Source organism: Filicampus tigris, chromosome 1 (genome assembly GCF_054856515.1).
Source record: "Filicampus tigris isolate MCC_2025a chromosome 1, RoL_Ftig_1.0, whole genome shotgun sequence".
NCBI lineage: Eukaryota > Metazoa > Chordata > Actinopteri > Syngnathiformes > Syngnathidae > Filicampus > Filicampus tigris.
The window spans coordinates 30,359,745-30,373,784 of record NC_141217.1 but is presented as its reverse complement, the minus strand read 5'-3'; the positions used below and the strand labels follow the sequence as shown (position 1 = coordinate 30,373,784).

General features: G+C 41.5%; 2 protein-coding genes across 3 annotated transcripts; one reads left to right on the top strand and one right to left on the bottom strand.

The window, feature by feature from the left end:
* Positions 1-342: 342 nt before the first annotated feature.
* On the top strand, positions 343-6,458 carry LOC147153514 (protein phosphatase 1 regulatory subunit 3A). The gene is made up of 3 exons (XM_086031198.1): positions 343-1,472; positions 5,971-6,005; positions 6,081-6,458. The coding sequence occupies exons 1-3, from the start codon at positions 613-615 to the stop codon at positions 6,212-6,214; spliced, it is 1,029 nt and encodes a 342-aa protein (XP_085887324.1). The 5' UTR covers positions 343-612; the 3' UTR covers positions 6,215-6,458.
* Positions 6,459-6,789: 331 nt separating this feature from the next.
* On the bottom strand, positions 6,790-14,025 carry gtsf1 (gametocyte specific factor 1). Of its 2 annotated transcripts, none has more exons than XM_086031209.1 (7): positions 13,862-14,025; positions 12,274-12,368; positions 12,085-12,191; positions 10,413-10,539; positions 10,274-10,348; positions 7,360-7,426; positions 6,790-7,289 (listed from the first exon to the last, which is right to left on the bottom strand). In XM_086031209.1, the coding sequence occupies exons 1-7, from the start codon at positions 13,876-13,878 to the stop codon at positions 7,223-7,225; spliced, it is 555 nt and encodes a 184-aa protein (XP_085887335.1). In that variant the 5' UTR covers positions 13,879-14,025; the 3' UTR covers positions 6,790-7,222. The 2 variants fall into 2 exon arrangements, with proteins under 2 accessions (XP_085887335.1, XP_085887344.1); XM_086031218.1 differs by having other exon boundaries at positions 6,797-7,289; positions 7,360-7,423.
* Positions 14,026-14,040: the final 15 nt, after the last annotated feature.

Sequence of the window (14,040 nt, the reverse complement as noted above, 5' to 3'; positions counted from 1 at the left end):
CAGAAAAAGAAAAAAACAAATAAATAGGTACCTGAAAAATCTACTGCAGTACAATTTTGTTGCTTCTCAACGATATTGGTATCAGAATTGGCATAGTTGGATCAGTCTGCCTCCCATAGTGTGCAGACAGGCTGCAGAAACGAAAAAAAAAAAACCGATGACCGAAAATATATTGGCGGACTCTCATAAAACATTGCCGTTTTTAATTAGCTGTAATGATATTTGTAGTACATTAATTGACTTTATGCCTCCCGGGTATGCAGCCCGTAATATCACATTTCCAATTGTCGGCGTCGAGCCAGCCCAAACCAAACGAGACCCGTGAAGGGAGCGGGGGACTGGGGTGGGGGATCATACCAACTGGAAGACACATTGGGAGCATGGAGATCCGGTAGGTCAAGGCTAAAATTAGACCCCGACAGCGGCCAAAGTGTGATGTTTTAGCAGGGGATACACGATCACCAGGTCTGGCAGGACAAGTTTCCCATGTGTGACATTTAACGGCGCACGTTAAACTAGGAGACTGTGCATAATGCGCCGTCAGTGCGGGCCAGAGCTGTCGCTGCTAGTCGTGTCGTTCTTCTCGAGGGTCCTCGTAGCCTATGAGCAGAAATGTCTTTTTTAACAATACCAAATCAAGAGAGTCTTTTCGCTCCCATCAAAACTGCCAGGTCACCTGACGAGGCAGAGGGGCATTTGGCGGATGACGACGACGACGACGACGACGAAGACGACGATGAGGGAAGCGAGAACGTGCGCCTGATCCCGAGATGCTCGCCAGTGCCCAGGAGGCGAGGCGCGTCCATCCACGACGAGACCGCCGAGTACCTGCGAATCCAAGCGTCGCTGTCCCCCGGAAAGCGAGTGTCGTTCGCTGACACGACTGGCGGAGACCTGGTGGACGTCCGCGAGTTCGTCACCTTCGACTCGGACGACGAAGAGGACTCTGCGAGATGGGACGAAGAGCGGGCCAAGTATTGCCCGGCTGAGCGAGAGCCAGTCTTCCATGTGCACCCGGACTTTGAACCCCCCGGCGGAGGCGCGCTGCTGGAGGCTGTGCGCGCGCACAAAGTGTGCATCGAGCAAGTCGGGCCCGTGGAGGATGAGCCCCTCGCATTCAGTGGCCTGGTGCGGGTGCTTAACGTGTCCTTCCACAAAGCGGTCTACATCAGGTCCACAATGGACAACTGGAAGACATACTTCGATCACCCAGCAGAGTATGTCCAGGGATCCCACGACGGGGACACGGACACGTTCTCCTTCAAGCTGTCTTTTTCGCCCCCTTACGTCACCCACGGCTCTCGCATTGAGTTCGTTGTCCGCTATGAAACCACTGAGGGGGATCACTGGGACAATAACTCCCATATGAACTACGCGGTGTCTCTGCTTCTGTCCTATGAAGAGGAATTACAGGAGCCAGGCGGTGGGCAGCAAGAAGTGAAAGGCATCATGAGACCTCCCAAAGATTACAGGTAAATAAGACAACACTGACAAAGAAACGAGACAGTCAGCCACGCTCGAGACTCAGTGCCACTTGACATATTTCTCATCATTTGTCATTGAAATGAATGTAAGTGAGCTGTTTCGGCCTCATAAATAAATACCAATTGGAATGTTTTATTTCATGAGGAAAAAAAGCACTCTGCAATATTGTACTTTATCGAAACATGGCATAATTAAAAATAATTTAAGCAAATAAACACGGTGCATCATGAAGGCTTCAATTCAATACCAAACGTAATTGTCCAGATGGGAGAGTGGGCAGGGGCGTAGCCGTAACATTTTTAAGTGGGGTGGCCAGAGTGACGCAACACCTCAGTGGGGGATGCTGCCATCATTCTTTAAGAAAAACAATGACTTCTCGGCCATGTGAAAGTAATGATTTTGATTGATGTTGACTGTAAGAATGTTCTTTAACTTCTTTGATTAAAACAGATCATTTTAGAGTGAAACATTTATGGAGGGAACCTTTTATCTGCTTCTGTTCTTTTATCTTTAATGTTCGCTATAATTACCAGAAGACTGCATATTCTCAGTTGAACTATTTAATGGATGCCAGAAAGGGGGAGGGGGTAGTGTTGACCCAATGGGAATGTCACTCTAAAAACAGTTGGGTCAAAAATAACTATTTTTGGGTTAAATTTGACCCAATTGCTATGTTAAAAAAGGACCGACGCAGACATGGGTCAATTTGAACCAAAAAATTGGGTTATTCTGTTTTGACCCAACTTTTTAGGGTTTTTGTGATTAGGTTTATGACAAATTTTCCCGCCCTCTCCACTTACACAGGCTGAAGCGGACAAAAGCATGAATGCGCACACGAACCGCGACTAGTTTATATTTCTGACATTGAGCGACGCTAAACTCGTGTCAACTCATGTTTTTCTTTTAAAGCAAAGAAGCAGTGTGCGCTCGTCCCAGCATAAATCTATGTAGCTCATGCTCACGCCCACATTTCTTCATTCTCATAAATCAGCCACAGAGAGGTTCATCCTTTTGATATGTGGAAGTGGTCATTAGTAAGGATGTCCACATAAATTTTGGTGCCAATTGACAACCATTTTTGGACGTTATAAGCAATGAAAGTACAATGATTTCCAATGGAGGATTTGTAATCGGCCCCTCCAGTGACTCCGACCGAACAAGGATAGAACGGTAGGGGGCGCGGCCATTCTCCTCATTAACAAGAGGCGTTATTCATGGAGTCACTTATTTCCTAATTTCTCCCAAATTTATTGATAAAATAGAAAATGACAACTCTTTCCATTTTCCTGATCAAAAAATATATCAAATGAACTTGTTAGTGAACACATGGCCATTCCGGCCCCACCGTCCCTTTAAGTTTGCCATTTTATTTGAATATACAATGTGTTAAGACAGGAGGATGGTGCTCAGTGAGAAAATGGCTGCACATAGAGAGCACCTTGTGTCTGACACAGGTTTACTCTGATTTATATATTTGATTAAATCTACTGGTTAGCACGTCCGCCTCACAGTTCAGAGGTCCTGGGTTCGATCCCGGCTCCAGCCTCCCTGTGTGGAGTTTGAATGTTCTCCCCGTGAGTTTTCTCCGCCTTAGCCGCCTGGGGGGCAGTATAAGACACACATACAGTATATAATGAAACAATCTCAGTTCCTCAGTACAGTAGTAACAGTCCTTCTTTGCAGAGGATAAATAAATGAGTATTGTTACATGGTCTGTCTTCATGTGTTGCTGCAACTTTTGTGTTCAAATATCTGTTATCGAACTGAAAATGACAGCGTGAGTAAGTTTTCAGTTAACAACCAATCATGGCTTACCTGTTTCTTGGGGTTGGTCATGTGACGATCACAAGCTGAGCCCATAGGCATTGTGATGTCATTGTCAGGGCTCATCTCATTTGTCTAATTGCACATTCCTAGGTCCTCACTCCTGTTTACATGCTAGCACCTCCCACCAAAAATTCCATCGAGGAGGGAGGAGGTTGACAAAGGAGCGAGGCAGGAGGAGGTACAAACGTTTTGAGTAATGGGATAATCACTCGTTTGTCACTTCATGGAGATGTCCTCTAAAGATGACCTCATGTCATTTACACATCACAAATGCACCGTCTGTGTGTCTGAATTATTAGTCCCACCACAAATGTCCACTTTATGCTTTGTTTCAAGTGGGATTAAATTAAAATCAAATAACATTCAAACTAAAATAACCAAGAGATGACACAAACATGGATTATAACTATTTAAATTATAGTCCTGCGACAGTCCTGCTTATACACTCCCGTTTTCATACATCACCATCGAGGAGCTATGGGATTTCCGCAGAGGAAACACTAGATGTCGCTCGATTTAAGATAGCTCCGGAAGGTCCTCACACTTCAATGCGTGTTTAAGACAATGAGATGCTCAATGTTTTGAGGAGCGAGAAACGTTGCACCTATAAGAGACACGAGATGAGCCCCTAGTCAATAGCAATTGGCAACATGTGGCCACCCCTGACATGGATAAAAACGGGTGGATTTTACTGCTTAATTAATATTCCACAATCATGTCAGAATACCATACCACACACAATTTTTGTCTTGACTTTCCTTTAAAGGGGTTATAACACCACCACATTGATTCTAATCGTTAGACTGCACCTATGGAGTTTGCTATTGTTTTGACATGAATTGTGCTATTGTGGGTTTGAATCTTGACTCAGGCCTATGGAGTGGCGCTTGAACTGTATGTTCTCCTTGTGCTTGCATGGGCTCCCTCCCATGCATCTTACGTATGCGTGAAAGGGTTAAGCGAGTTATGAAGCCAGAGAACATGCCCCTGAAAATGCCAGTCATCCAGTGGTGAGAGAGGACAGTCAAAACAGGCAAAGGGCAGGTGTCGTTTTCAGCCTCTGCGTTCCTCTTTGCAAAAATTCACCTCTGAACTTTTCCATCTGCCAGCTGTCATTCAAGGATATCAATGCAAGCAGATTGTGAGGAGTGCCTAGTGCACACACTACTCACAAAAAAGTTTGAGATAGTTGGCTTTTGGGCTTGGAATTTCAGATGAACTTTAAATGCACTACAACCTTTACAAGTTAATGGAACCTTCTGGAATTTGTTTTAAGCCACAGGCCATTTCAAACAACTACATAGCTTTGACTTAGAAAAGTCTAACTTAATGCTAACAAGCATTATTATTATTATTGTTAAGCAATGCAAAATTCAATATATGGGCTAACAAATGGCATCGACGTTTCAGGTGTTTTAACCACTTTAAGTTACAGTTGTATTAAGTTGATTTTGTCTTCCATGTTATCTATTTTTGGTTGGTTCATATATAACACACAACCGTGATTTTAGGTCGTTTAATTACCTGACATGTTTCGGCGTGTACTTCCGCCTTCAGAGTGGAAGTACACACCGAAACATGTCAGGTAATTAAACGACCTGAAGCCTTTAAGTTACACATATTTGAACAGAAAGTGAAACACGTAGACAGATGGTTTAGGACAATATAACCATTACCGATATATCTATCCTCTACAAAAAATAAAATTAAATAAAAATATTACTGCATCTTATAGAGCCTCATTGTGGCTGTCTCTATATACAGTGGACCCCCGCATACTCGGTTCCGCATCCACATATTTATGGAATATTTGTCACTTCATTTTTTTGTATTTATCCGCTTTTCATATAAAGTACTTGTTGGGTTATTCCTGTTTTTTCAAGATTGTTTTTTTTTTACCCAATGCATTCATTTATCATGGGCGTACTAGTTATTTGCATGGGAAAGTAATATGTGTCTTTACATTACTGTCTTTGTAGAGTAATGAGTTACTCAAGTTTAAGTTACTTTATTTGAAAATGCTAAATTTGCTACCATACTGTACCTGGTAAAGTTAACTTGTAATGAGGATATTTAAACAGTCTGTAGAGATCACTATGTTCGATCAGTATTATATAAATTTGATTTATTTGTTAATATAAATACTGTAACTGATATTTTGTCCAGTAAATAATCCCAGACTGTAAACCACAAATGAAATTATCAACATACTCAACTACATTCATACACAATAGTGATATATGATGTATAATTGATAATTGCTTTAAGAAGACACATAGGTAAAAACAAAATGATTTTCTCCCTCTCGACAAAGGTTCGAGGTGAATTGAACAAAAAAATGGCCATAACGAGCGCATCATACAAATTTAATGGGACGTATTGTAGTTGCCAGGGCATGACGTCATCAATCGGATCTGCATTTTGATTGCTAACAGCCAATCAGAATGATCACTGTTTTACATACTGCAATTCATTGTCACGGTTTGGCTGTTGTGTTGTGCTCTCTCTCTCGGCAGCTCATTTGGAGCGGGTGCCGTTCCCTCCAGCCGCGCACCACCTAACCCATTTATTTTTAATCGTTAAGCATTCATCATAAACAAGCAGTCGTATATCCTTTTTTTTCTTTATTGTATTCATTTAATTGCTCTTTTCTTTCAGTGCGTGCAGTGATTTAGACTCTGCCAACATCGAAGGTAAAACTGTTGTTTGTAAGACACATGCATCTGTAAGAGACAATGTCGGATTATGTTTTTTTTTTTGTCAATTAGGTGAAACTGAGACATCCTGGTCAGCAAGTGAGGGTGGTGAAGGGCAATGTCCAGTCGTCATACGGCCTGAGAGCGACAATGAGGGAAGCTCAATCTTGGAAGAACTGGATAGAACGCATCAGATTCGTCTGTAGGGGCAACTAGTCCACCACAATCCGTTCTTGGATTACGTTAAAATGATATCAAATTGTATCCACGTGTTGAAACAGGCATTCAAATGTACAGTAGAGGCAGTACGTGTTCTAATTAGCATCCCGCACATTACCCTTCTGTGTAATTCCTGAGGTACATTTTTTTCATGTTTACCTGCTGATTTTGCACCCCATTTACATTAAACCGATTCAAGACAGTGTTATTAAACATGATTACTTCATTTAATCCTCAACAAGACTGTGGGTTACTTAATTCGAATTCTCCTTCCTTCCCATTGTAGCAAGCCAGGAGCGACCATTGAATTACCGACAAGAAGCCAAGGGTTGACACCTAGTGGTCATCCAGTGACAACATGGATTTTTTGTTGTTGAGCTCCGAGCTCCACACATGTATTGCTGCCGCTCCAATTTGACTTTCGCATTCAGCAAAACAAAACGAAGCAATTCCTTCCACTTCAAGTCAGTGGCAGAGTCCTTTTTGTGTCTTATTAAAGTAACACATGAAGCAAGTACAATACATTGTTCTTTTATAATATTGTAACAAAAATAAATAAGGCCAAGTGTTTAAAAATATGTATCATTTAAAAAGGAGACACATGCCAACATAGGGCCCCACCTGTGACCTCAATCGGAAGGAATTGCTTGATTTGATTTTGTCGAATCTGGCAGTCAAACTCATCAAGTAATATGATGCTGAACTTGTCTTGTTTTCCTGGTGTGGCATCAATAAGTTACCGCACATGAACTCCTCTTACAGTCAATGAGCATTAATAGTTTCACTATCACAAATATCATGCAAAATATTTGTGTAAAAAAATATTACTAGAAGTGTTTTTTTTTGGTTTTGTTTATAATGTCAGAGAACACCAAACAACACAACATTTTAAAAGCAAAAGCTTAAAAAGGTATGCAACAATTAGAACCAAAAGTTAGCAACAAAGTGAAAAGTGCACAAACTGATCCCAACGGCAACCAATAAAACATTTCTAACTACCATGGGAGGGACGCGGGTCCACGGAACATGATGCCGACAGCGTTTGAGGCCTGAGCTTGGGATCTATTGGAGAACAGCAACGTCAATGACAAATGAAAAACACGATTTTCCCACGACCATGCGAATGACTTACCCCTGGAACACACAGGGCAATGTAGTTTCGCCCCAAACAAACGGAACTGCTGCTTCGTCCACCTCTGCTGAACAAACAGGACCGAGTGAAACTCTCAGTGGAATAGCAGAGCATGTACAAAAAGGCAAAGGCGGGCATTTATTTGATAAAAGTAAAAGCTAGTTACTTGAGAATGGAGTTGAATCACACTTTTCCAGAGCTGGGCACTTGACCCTTTTTTGCCGGTCCGGCCGCGACCCTTCACCCTTGACCTGGGTACCCTTCCGGCCTCGACCCTCGCCCTTATCCTAAAAATAATCACCTCCCGCCCTGTTCCGCCCCCCCCCCCAAAAATAAATAAATATAAATAAAACGTGCATGACGCCACCGCGGGAGAGATGCTAAGGGAAATGGTTTATTTAAAGATTAGCTGGCTAATTTACTATTCAAACCCGCTGTGGACACGCTTCAAAAGCACCACTAGTACTTACCCAGCTGCGTGTGCTTACTTCCATTGCAAGCCCCGGGGTTGGTTTTGTCGTATTGTATAATTATTTGGGTCCTACAGACGACAAGTCGTCTGCAAGCATTCAGCAAGTTACTTATTTTCCACACTTGTCCTCCTTCGCACTTCCCAGACTTCAAAATAAAAGCATGCCAGCAAACCATTACACAGCAGGTTTGCTATCGCGCATTTCCGGAGCGAGAGAGAGCGAGAGCGGTGAATTAGAGCGAGGTTTGTTAATTTCAATGAGCAAGTCCTGCTGTGTTGCTTGTAGTACGGAAGACGCCAGAAGTGCATGAACTCCATCTTTATGTGCTAGCGTCATCCTTGAGTGCTGCACGCAGCTTGACTATACTCGTGGACACAAGTTGTTTTGAAACAGTTACGCTCCAAGTCGGGGGCGTCGATTCAAAAAGACAGCGAAAACAATGGATATTGTGCCTGCTACAACCATAAAGGAACCGAGATGACTAGACTATGCATTTCATTTTATTGCAAAAACGATCTGGAAGGTGGCGGCTAAGGGGGAACGTGGGTGAGTATCTTATTTACACACACATATGTGGCATAACACCCATGCCACTGCCAAACTAGTTTGCTTTGCAGCAGCAACGAGCTGCGTGGTCCATCCTCTCTGTGGGAAACTGTATGTCATCGCAACATGTGACATAATGGACCGATCAGAGCAGCAACAATTCCTGATGTGTGCGTGGCATGTGTTGTAGACCTGTCGCCAACAGCACAATGCGTCGGTCATGCGGCATGAACTGTCCGTGGTGAATTAGAAGTTTATTTAAAAACAACTAATGATTACAGTGGCATGAAAAGGTATCTAAAGCTTTTGCAATTTCTCACATTTTTGCATAAAATCATCAAATGTGATTGGGTAGTTTTCAAAATAACACAGATGAAAATAAAACGACTCCTTTAAAACCACCCAGACATTTATAGGTTTTCATAGTTTTAACGAGGATAACATGCAAACAATGACGGAAGAGGGAGGAATCAGTAATTGAACCTTGGGCCTAAGGAGACTCAGAGCATTTCATGCCTTTTTACCCACCCAAAAATTCAGTCAGGGATGTGTCCAATCACTGAGGAGTGTCTTAAAGCTGTCCTGTAAAGATTGTTCATTTGTAATTTATATTATTTTATCCTATGAAGTTCTCATTCTTTGCTCCTCCTTTCACGTACGTAGCTTTCTGTATGACGTACCTGTTCCAATTCCCACGTCGATTAGAAAATAAACATGCAAATTGTGTTGTGTACTGTATGTGTTTTCGAATCAAATTTATTCATCTCCAAATTGTAAAAATCCAACTCAAAAGGCTCCAAATGTAGCATCCTTCATATTTAAAGAGGGTTTTATTTTTAGTCTGTTCTCCTTTGAAAAACAATCCAAAACAGACTTGGTGTCCCTAATGGTGCTCAAGGTGAGTGCAGGCATTGAACTCCAGTCGCCATTATTTCATTCAATAATTAATTGACCCAATTTATGCTACACTAGAGTGGGACAAACTGGACCTGGGCTCCTTCTCGATTGCTGTCTCAAAAGATAACCCATCACTAAGACCAAAGCCCAAAACAGACTCAGAGCTAAATTGACTACTCTGAGAGTTAGCCTTTCCCCATTGCACCCAGACTGCATCCGATCGTGTCTGAGAAGGCTCAAGTGTGTCGGTAAGAGGAGACGATCAACTCAAGAGTTCCAACACGAAAACATTAGCAGTTTAATTAATTTACATACGTAGTTTTATTTGCACTTTTGTTAATTCTTTATATTTATTTCATCACATCATAGTATTTGTCATTTCAATATTTAACTTCTTTTTGCTGAGGTAAATTTTGTTCTTCAAAAAAGTTTGACTAGAGATCAAGATTAATTTGATTTAGGAATCCTTGTTGGGAGTCAAGGTGTGTGTTTGATGATCACATTGTATTATGTTTATGTGATAATGGCTTTGCAAACTTTAAGTAGATTTAGTTTAGTTATTGACCACAATAAAAGTGGTCCCCGTGCCACTTTGTACAGGAAAAGTTGGGTCCCAAGGTTTTTAAAAAAATAAATAAAAAATAAAAAAAAGGTTATGAACAACCACTGCGCTAGAAGAAGCCTTGGCCAATTGATGACATGCAGACCAGAAAATCCAAACTCTTTTTGAATTGTTCACTACTGCCGCTACCAAACTGTCATGAAAAGAGTTGAGTTCACTGGCGCCAAACAGCACGTGTATCTCCAATTTTTGCTTCCAAATCAAAGCGAGAAAAAAAAAAGAAAAGAAAAAATTCTGACAAATGACGGCTCGCATTTCAGAAATACTTTTAAGACACTTTCACCACAAGGCATCACTGTAACTCGAAAAGCTCCCAAGTTGGGGTGCTGGCTATGCAAGTCATAGTACAACTGCAGTTTACCGTTTTCAATCTTACCCTTATCCCAGTCCTCAGTCGTGGCTGCGGTGAACTGGGACCTGACCGGAACCTCCCATTTCCCTCCAGCTCCACCTGTCAACAGAACGGACATCAACTCAAAAGTCAGATGTCGAAAGGCACAAAGTTGGCATCTTACCATCCTTTATGCCCACTGAAATCCTGTCGGGGCAGGTTTCAGTATGGTGGGCCAGCTCATGCTTCGGGACCAGGTGGCAGGCGTTGAAGGGGCAGGTTTTGAGCTCCTTGGCCAGTTGCGGATGGTTCTGCATCAGTAACAGATGATGGTTAACCTATACTCGACTGTACCTTCAGGCTGATGGGGTAAAATGGTGTATTTTTGGTTGTATCGTTCATTTTTAAATGTAATGACAAAGCCCTATCAAATTGTAAAAACCAAGAGAAATATCTATTTTGTTAGGCTTGCCGCCCGTGATGCCAGTAACATGTTAAGTAGTAGTGGGGGGTGGATTGATCCAAATATCAATAATATTGAAACCAAGTCAGTAATAATTGATCAATACTGCTGCGATGAAATCAATACGTTAGTTTCAGTTTCGTTCTTGCATGCACCTCTGTGGTTTCATCTAGGGTTGTCCTGATCGAGCGACATGATCGGAAATAGAGGCTGATCACGTGATTTTCAGCTGGTCAGTATGGGTTGAAAAAGATCAGACTTAAATTTTCTTAAATTTCTCAAGTCAAGAATAACATTTTAGTTCTTGATTGGAACCACTGCTGATTTACAGCTATATGAAAACCTCTTTGCATACCTTTATTCAAGCTGGAAAAAAAAAAAAAAAAAAAGACAAGTTGGATGTGCTCTTTTTCTTCTTCATTGCATAGGTATCGGATCTGGACATTGTATTGGCGGATACTCAAAATCAAGTGACTTTGACTCAGACTTCTGTGCAAAAAGAAATATTGCAACATCCCTAGTTTCGTCAAACAGGTGACAGACTCGCCGCTTTTGTCTCAGTGCAGAGCAGGCACAGTTTGCTCCCCATTCCCTAAACATTCATTGAACTTTCAAAAGTAGGGATAGACCGATTATCGGCGCCGATATTCAGTGTTTTGACGAATATCTACCTTTTTTTAAAATTCTGATAGCCGCTAATAAATCGAATATATTGCCAGCGCCCAAACGGACACGATCGAGACACTCAGCGCATGCTCAACCGCAAGGAATGCTGGTCTTTATAGTGCAGGAAGTGCGTGTATGCGGAAGTGCGTTGTTTGGCGCGAAACCCATCACAAATACATAAGCAGAGGTAAACAAGCTCAGACGCAGCACAAAAGCACACTTTTGGAGTGAGGAGGAAACCGGCAGCTTCATTCATGTGGTGAGTGACATGAATATCAAGTGTTTTATTGACAGTTGAAAGGAACGCGCGGAAATGACGTCCATTTGAGTCATGACGCCGTACACAATGGTTATTCAAATGCCAGAGCAACTCTGTCCGCTCAATCACGTAAACGGGATATTCAGAATGTTTCAGAAATCGGAATTTTGACTTTAACCCGAATATTGACTGCATGTAAACATAGTCACTGTGGTGCTGTGGAAAAATGGAGGAGGAGGCACGGGCGTCGTAAAGTCGTATGTCATAATTCGAGGATTACCTGTAAATAGTTGTATTAAGAATAAAGCTGACTTCAAAAGGCAACTTACTGATCACACAGCAGCACTCACAGAAAAGGAGCAACACAATAATGTCAGCGCAGCAAAAAAAGTTGAAAACATCAGATAAATGTTGATCAATGTATCGGTGAAAGGATAATCAACATGGACAGCTGGCTCTAGTACTCACCTTCTTGCATTTCAAAAGGTGATAGGAGAGGCGACAAGCCCGGATCTGGTGACTTTTATCGAATGGACACTGGCGAAGTTTATCTGGATCAAAGTTGGTCTTTTCCACTTTAATATGGAACAACAAATGATGACATCATGTCGGTATTCGCTGTGAATGAAGCAGTCAAAGTTGTGATGTGTTATTTACCGGGTTCTATGTCCAAAGTTCTCTCTGCGGAGCGGGCCAGCAGAGATGGTCCAGTGCTGCTCCCCAACCTGATGGTTTTCATTCTGCTAGATGGCCTTTGAATTGTAAAATATTACAGTATTAATCTAGATTTGTTTTAGGAATAATACATGACAACCAAATTCAGTTGTGCTCAGATGTTTTTGCCCTGGAAGGAATCGACTCTTCCTCGCCACCATGATCTATGTTGATCTATTATGATGTACATTACGTTGCATGCTTGACGTAAATCCCCGGTGCCGACCGGAGATGACGTAAAAATAACATCCATACATCTATTATCCAAACCGTGTATACTCACAAGGGTGTGCTGGATCCTATCCCAGCTGTCTTTGGGCAGTAGGTGGGGTACACCCTGAACTGGTTGCCAGCCAATTGCAATTATTAAAAATAACATTCAAATCTGAATTAAAAAATACAAAGGTATTCGGACTTTTGAGTGTAAATTATATACACTCTAATCGATGAATAAATGGTAAAAATGATAGTGTCGGTGTGTGGCCAGCACCGATGTATGATTACTAGTCCAGCGCTATCGATGTAGTTGGATCGCATTGCTAACACATTGATTCTGTATCGTTACACCCCTAATGTTTACTATTTTTTTAAATAAAAGATGATCAGGCAAAAACAATGGGATTTAAATTATACTAGGGCCTACCTGCGGAAATTAGAGGCGCTACCTCAGTAGAAATGATCAAAACACGACTAAAGACTTATTGTACACTTCTGCATTTAATTGAACTATTTGTTTTGGCCTCTTTACTGCTGCTTCTTTCTTTTCTCTGCCTTTTCCCCGGCTTGGGAGTTAGGTGATGACGACCGAATTGGAGGTTGCCGTTTCAATCCCACAGCAACTGACCACTATAAAATCGGAGGTTGACCACATCCTCGGAGGCGCTGCTATGGAGATTTCTACATCGTGTCTAAGGATCTGTGGTCCTTATCCGACACCGGCATCGCACTCAAGTTAAAATCAAGCAAATAAAATATGAATGGACTATGGCAAAAATGAGTCCGCTAAAATGATAACGTAGTCCTAAAACGCTTGGTCACTTACATTGGATGAGCATTGAATGAAGGCTAATGTATGTGTATAAATAATACTGCTTTGGGGTAGCACCTAATGCAAATAAGCATTTACAATCCACTGGTGGAGGATAAACTGCACATTACACTACATAACGATGTACACAAAAACAGTTAAGTGTTATTGAAAGAAAAGGTTTAAAAAAAAAATCAAAAATTATAAATATTGACTGATATGAAATACTTATATTGTGATAGTTTTTCAAACATCTCTCAGCCCTTCTAAGCACATTGTGTTTAAAATGGAGTTTATTTACTCTTTATATCGACCACTTTATTTCACTCTTTCATGGTTACATTGACCTCTTGTTAAAGCTTAAGTATTATGTTAAAATAAAATAACCTAAAGGTATTTTTCTTCGGGTCATTATTTTCAAAAAGCAGCACGTGACGAAATTAACCCACGGAGCGTGTTTGCTCATGCGATCTAATTTAAAATGGTTAAACGTTCAATACTTACAGTTTGACTGAAGACATGTGGAAATGTGGCCAGGGTAAAAAAGTGACGACTGACACGATGAAAGCGACGTCCTTCGTTGGATTGTTGCAACACTAATTTAGACACAAACATATTAATGGTTTCTTTGGTCCGTTTTATGGGAGCCTAAGGTGCACTACCGCCACCAACTGGACTGGAGA

Excerpts from the sequence above, each read along its gene's own strand:
- LOC147153514 (XM_086031198.1), top strand. The coding sequence starts at position 613 with ATGTCTTTTTTAACAATACCAAATCAAGAGAGTCTTTTCGCTCCCATC. Across the intron at positions 1,473-5,970 it reads AGACCTCCCAAAGATTACAG|TGCGTGCAGTGATTTAGACT; the intron begins GTAAATAAGACA and ends CTTTTCTTTCAG. Across the intron at positions 6,006-6,080 it reads AGACTCTGCCAACATCGAAG|GTGAAACTGAGACATCCTGG; the intron begins GTAAAACTGTTG and ends TTTGTCAATTAG.
- gtsf1 (XM_086031209.1), bottom strand. Across the intron at positions 12,192-12,273 it reads AACTTTGGACATAGAACCCG|TGGAAAAGACCAACTTTGAT; the intron begins GTAAATAACACA and ends TCCATATTAAAG. Across the intron at positions 7,290-7,359 it reads TTGCCCTGTGTGTTCCAGGG|ATCCCAAGCTCAGGCCTCAA; the intron begins GTAAGTCATTCG and ends GTTCTCCAATAG.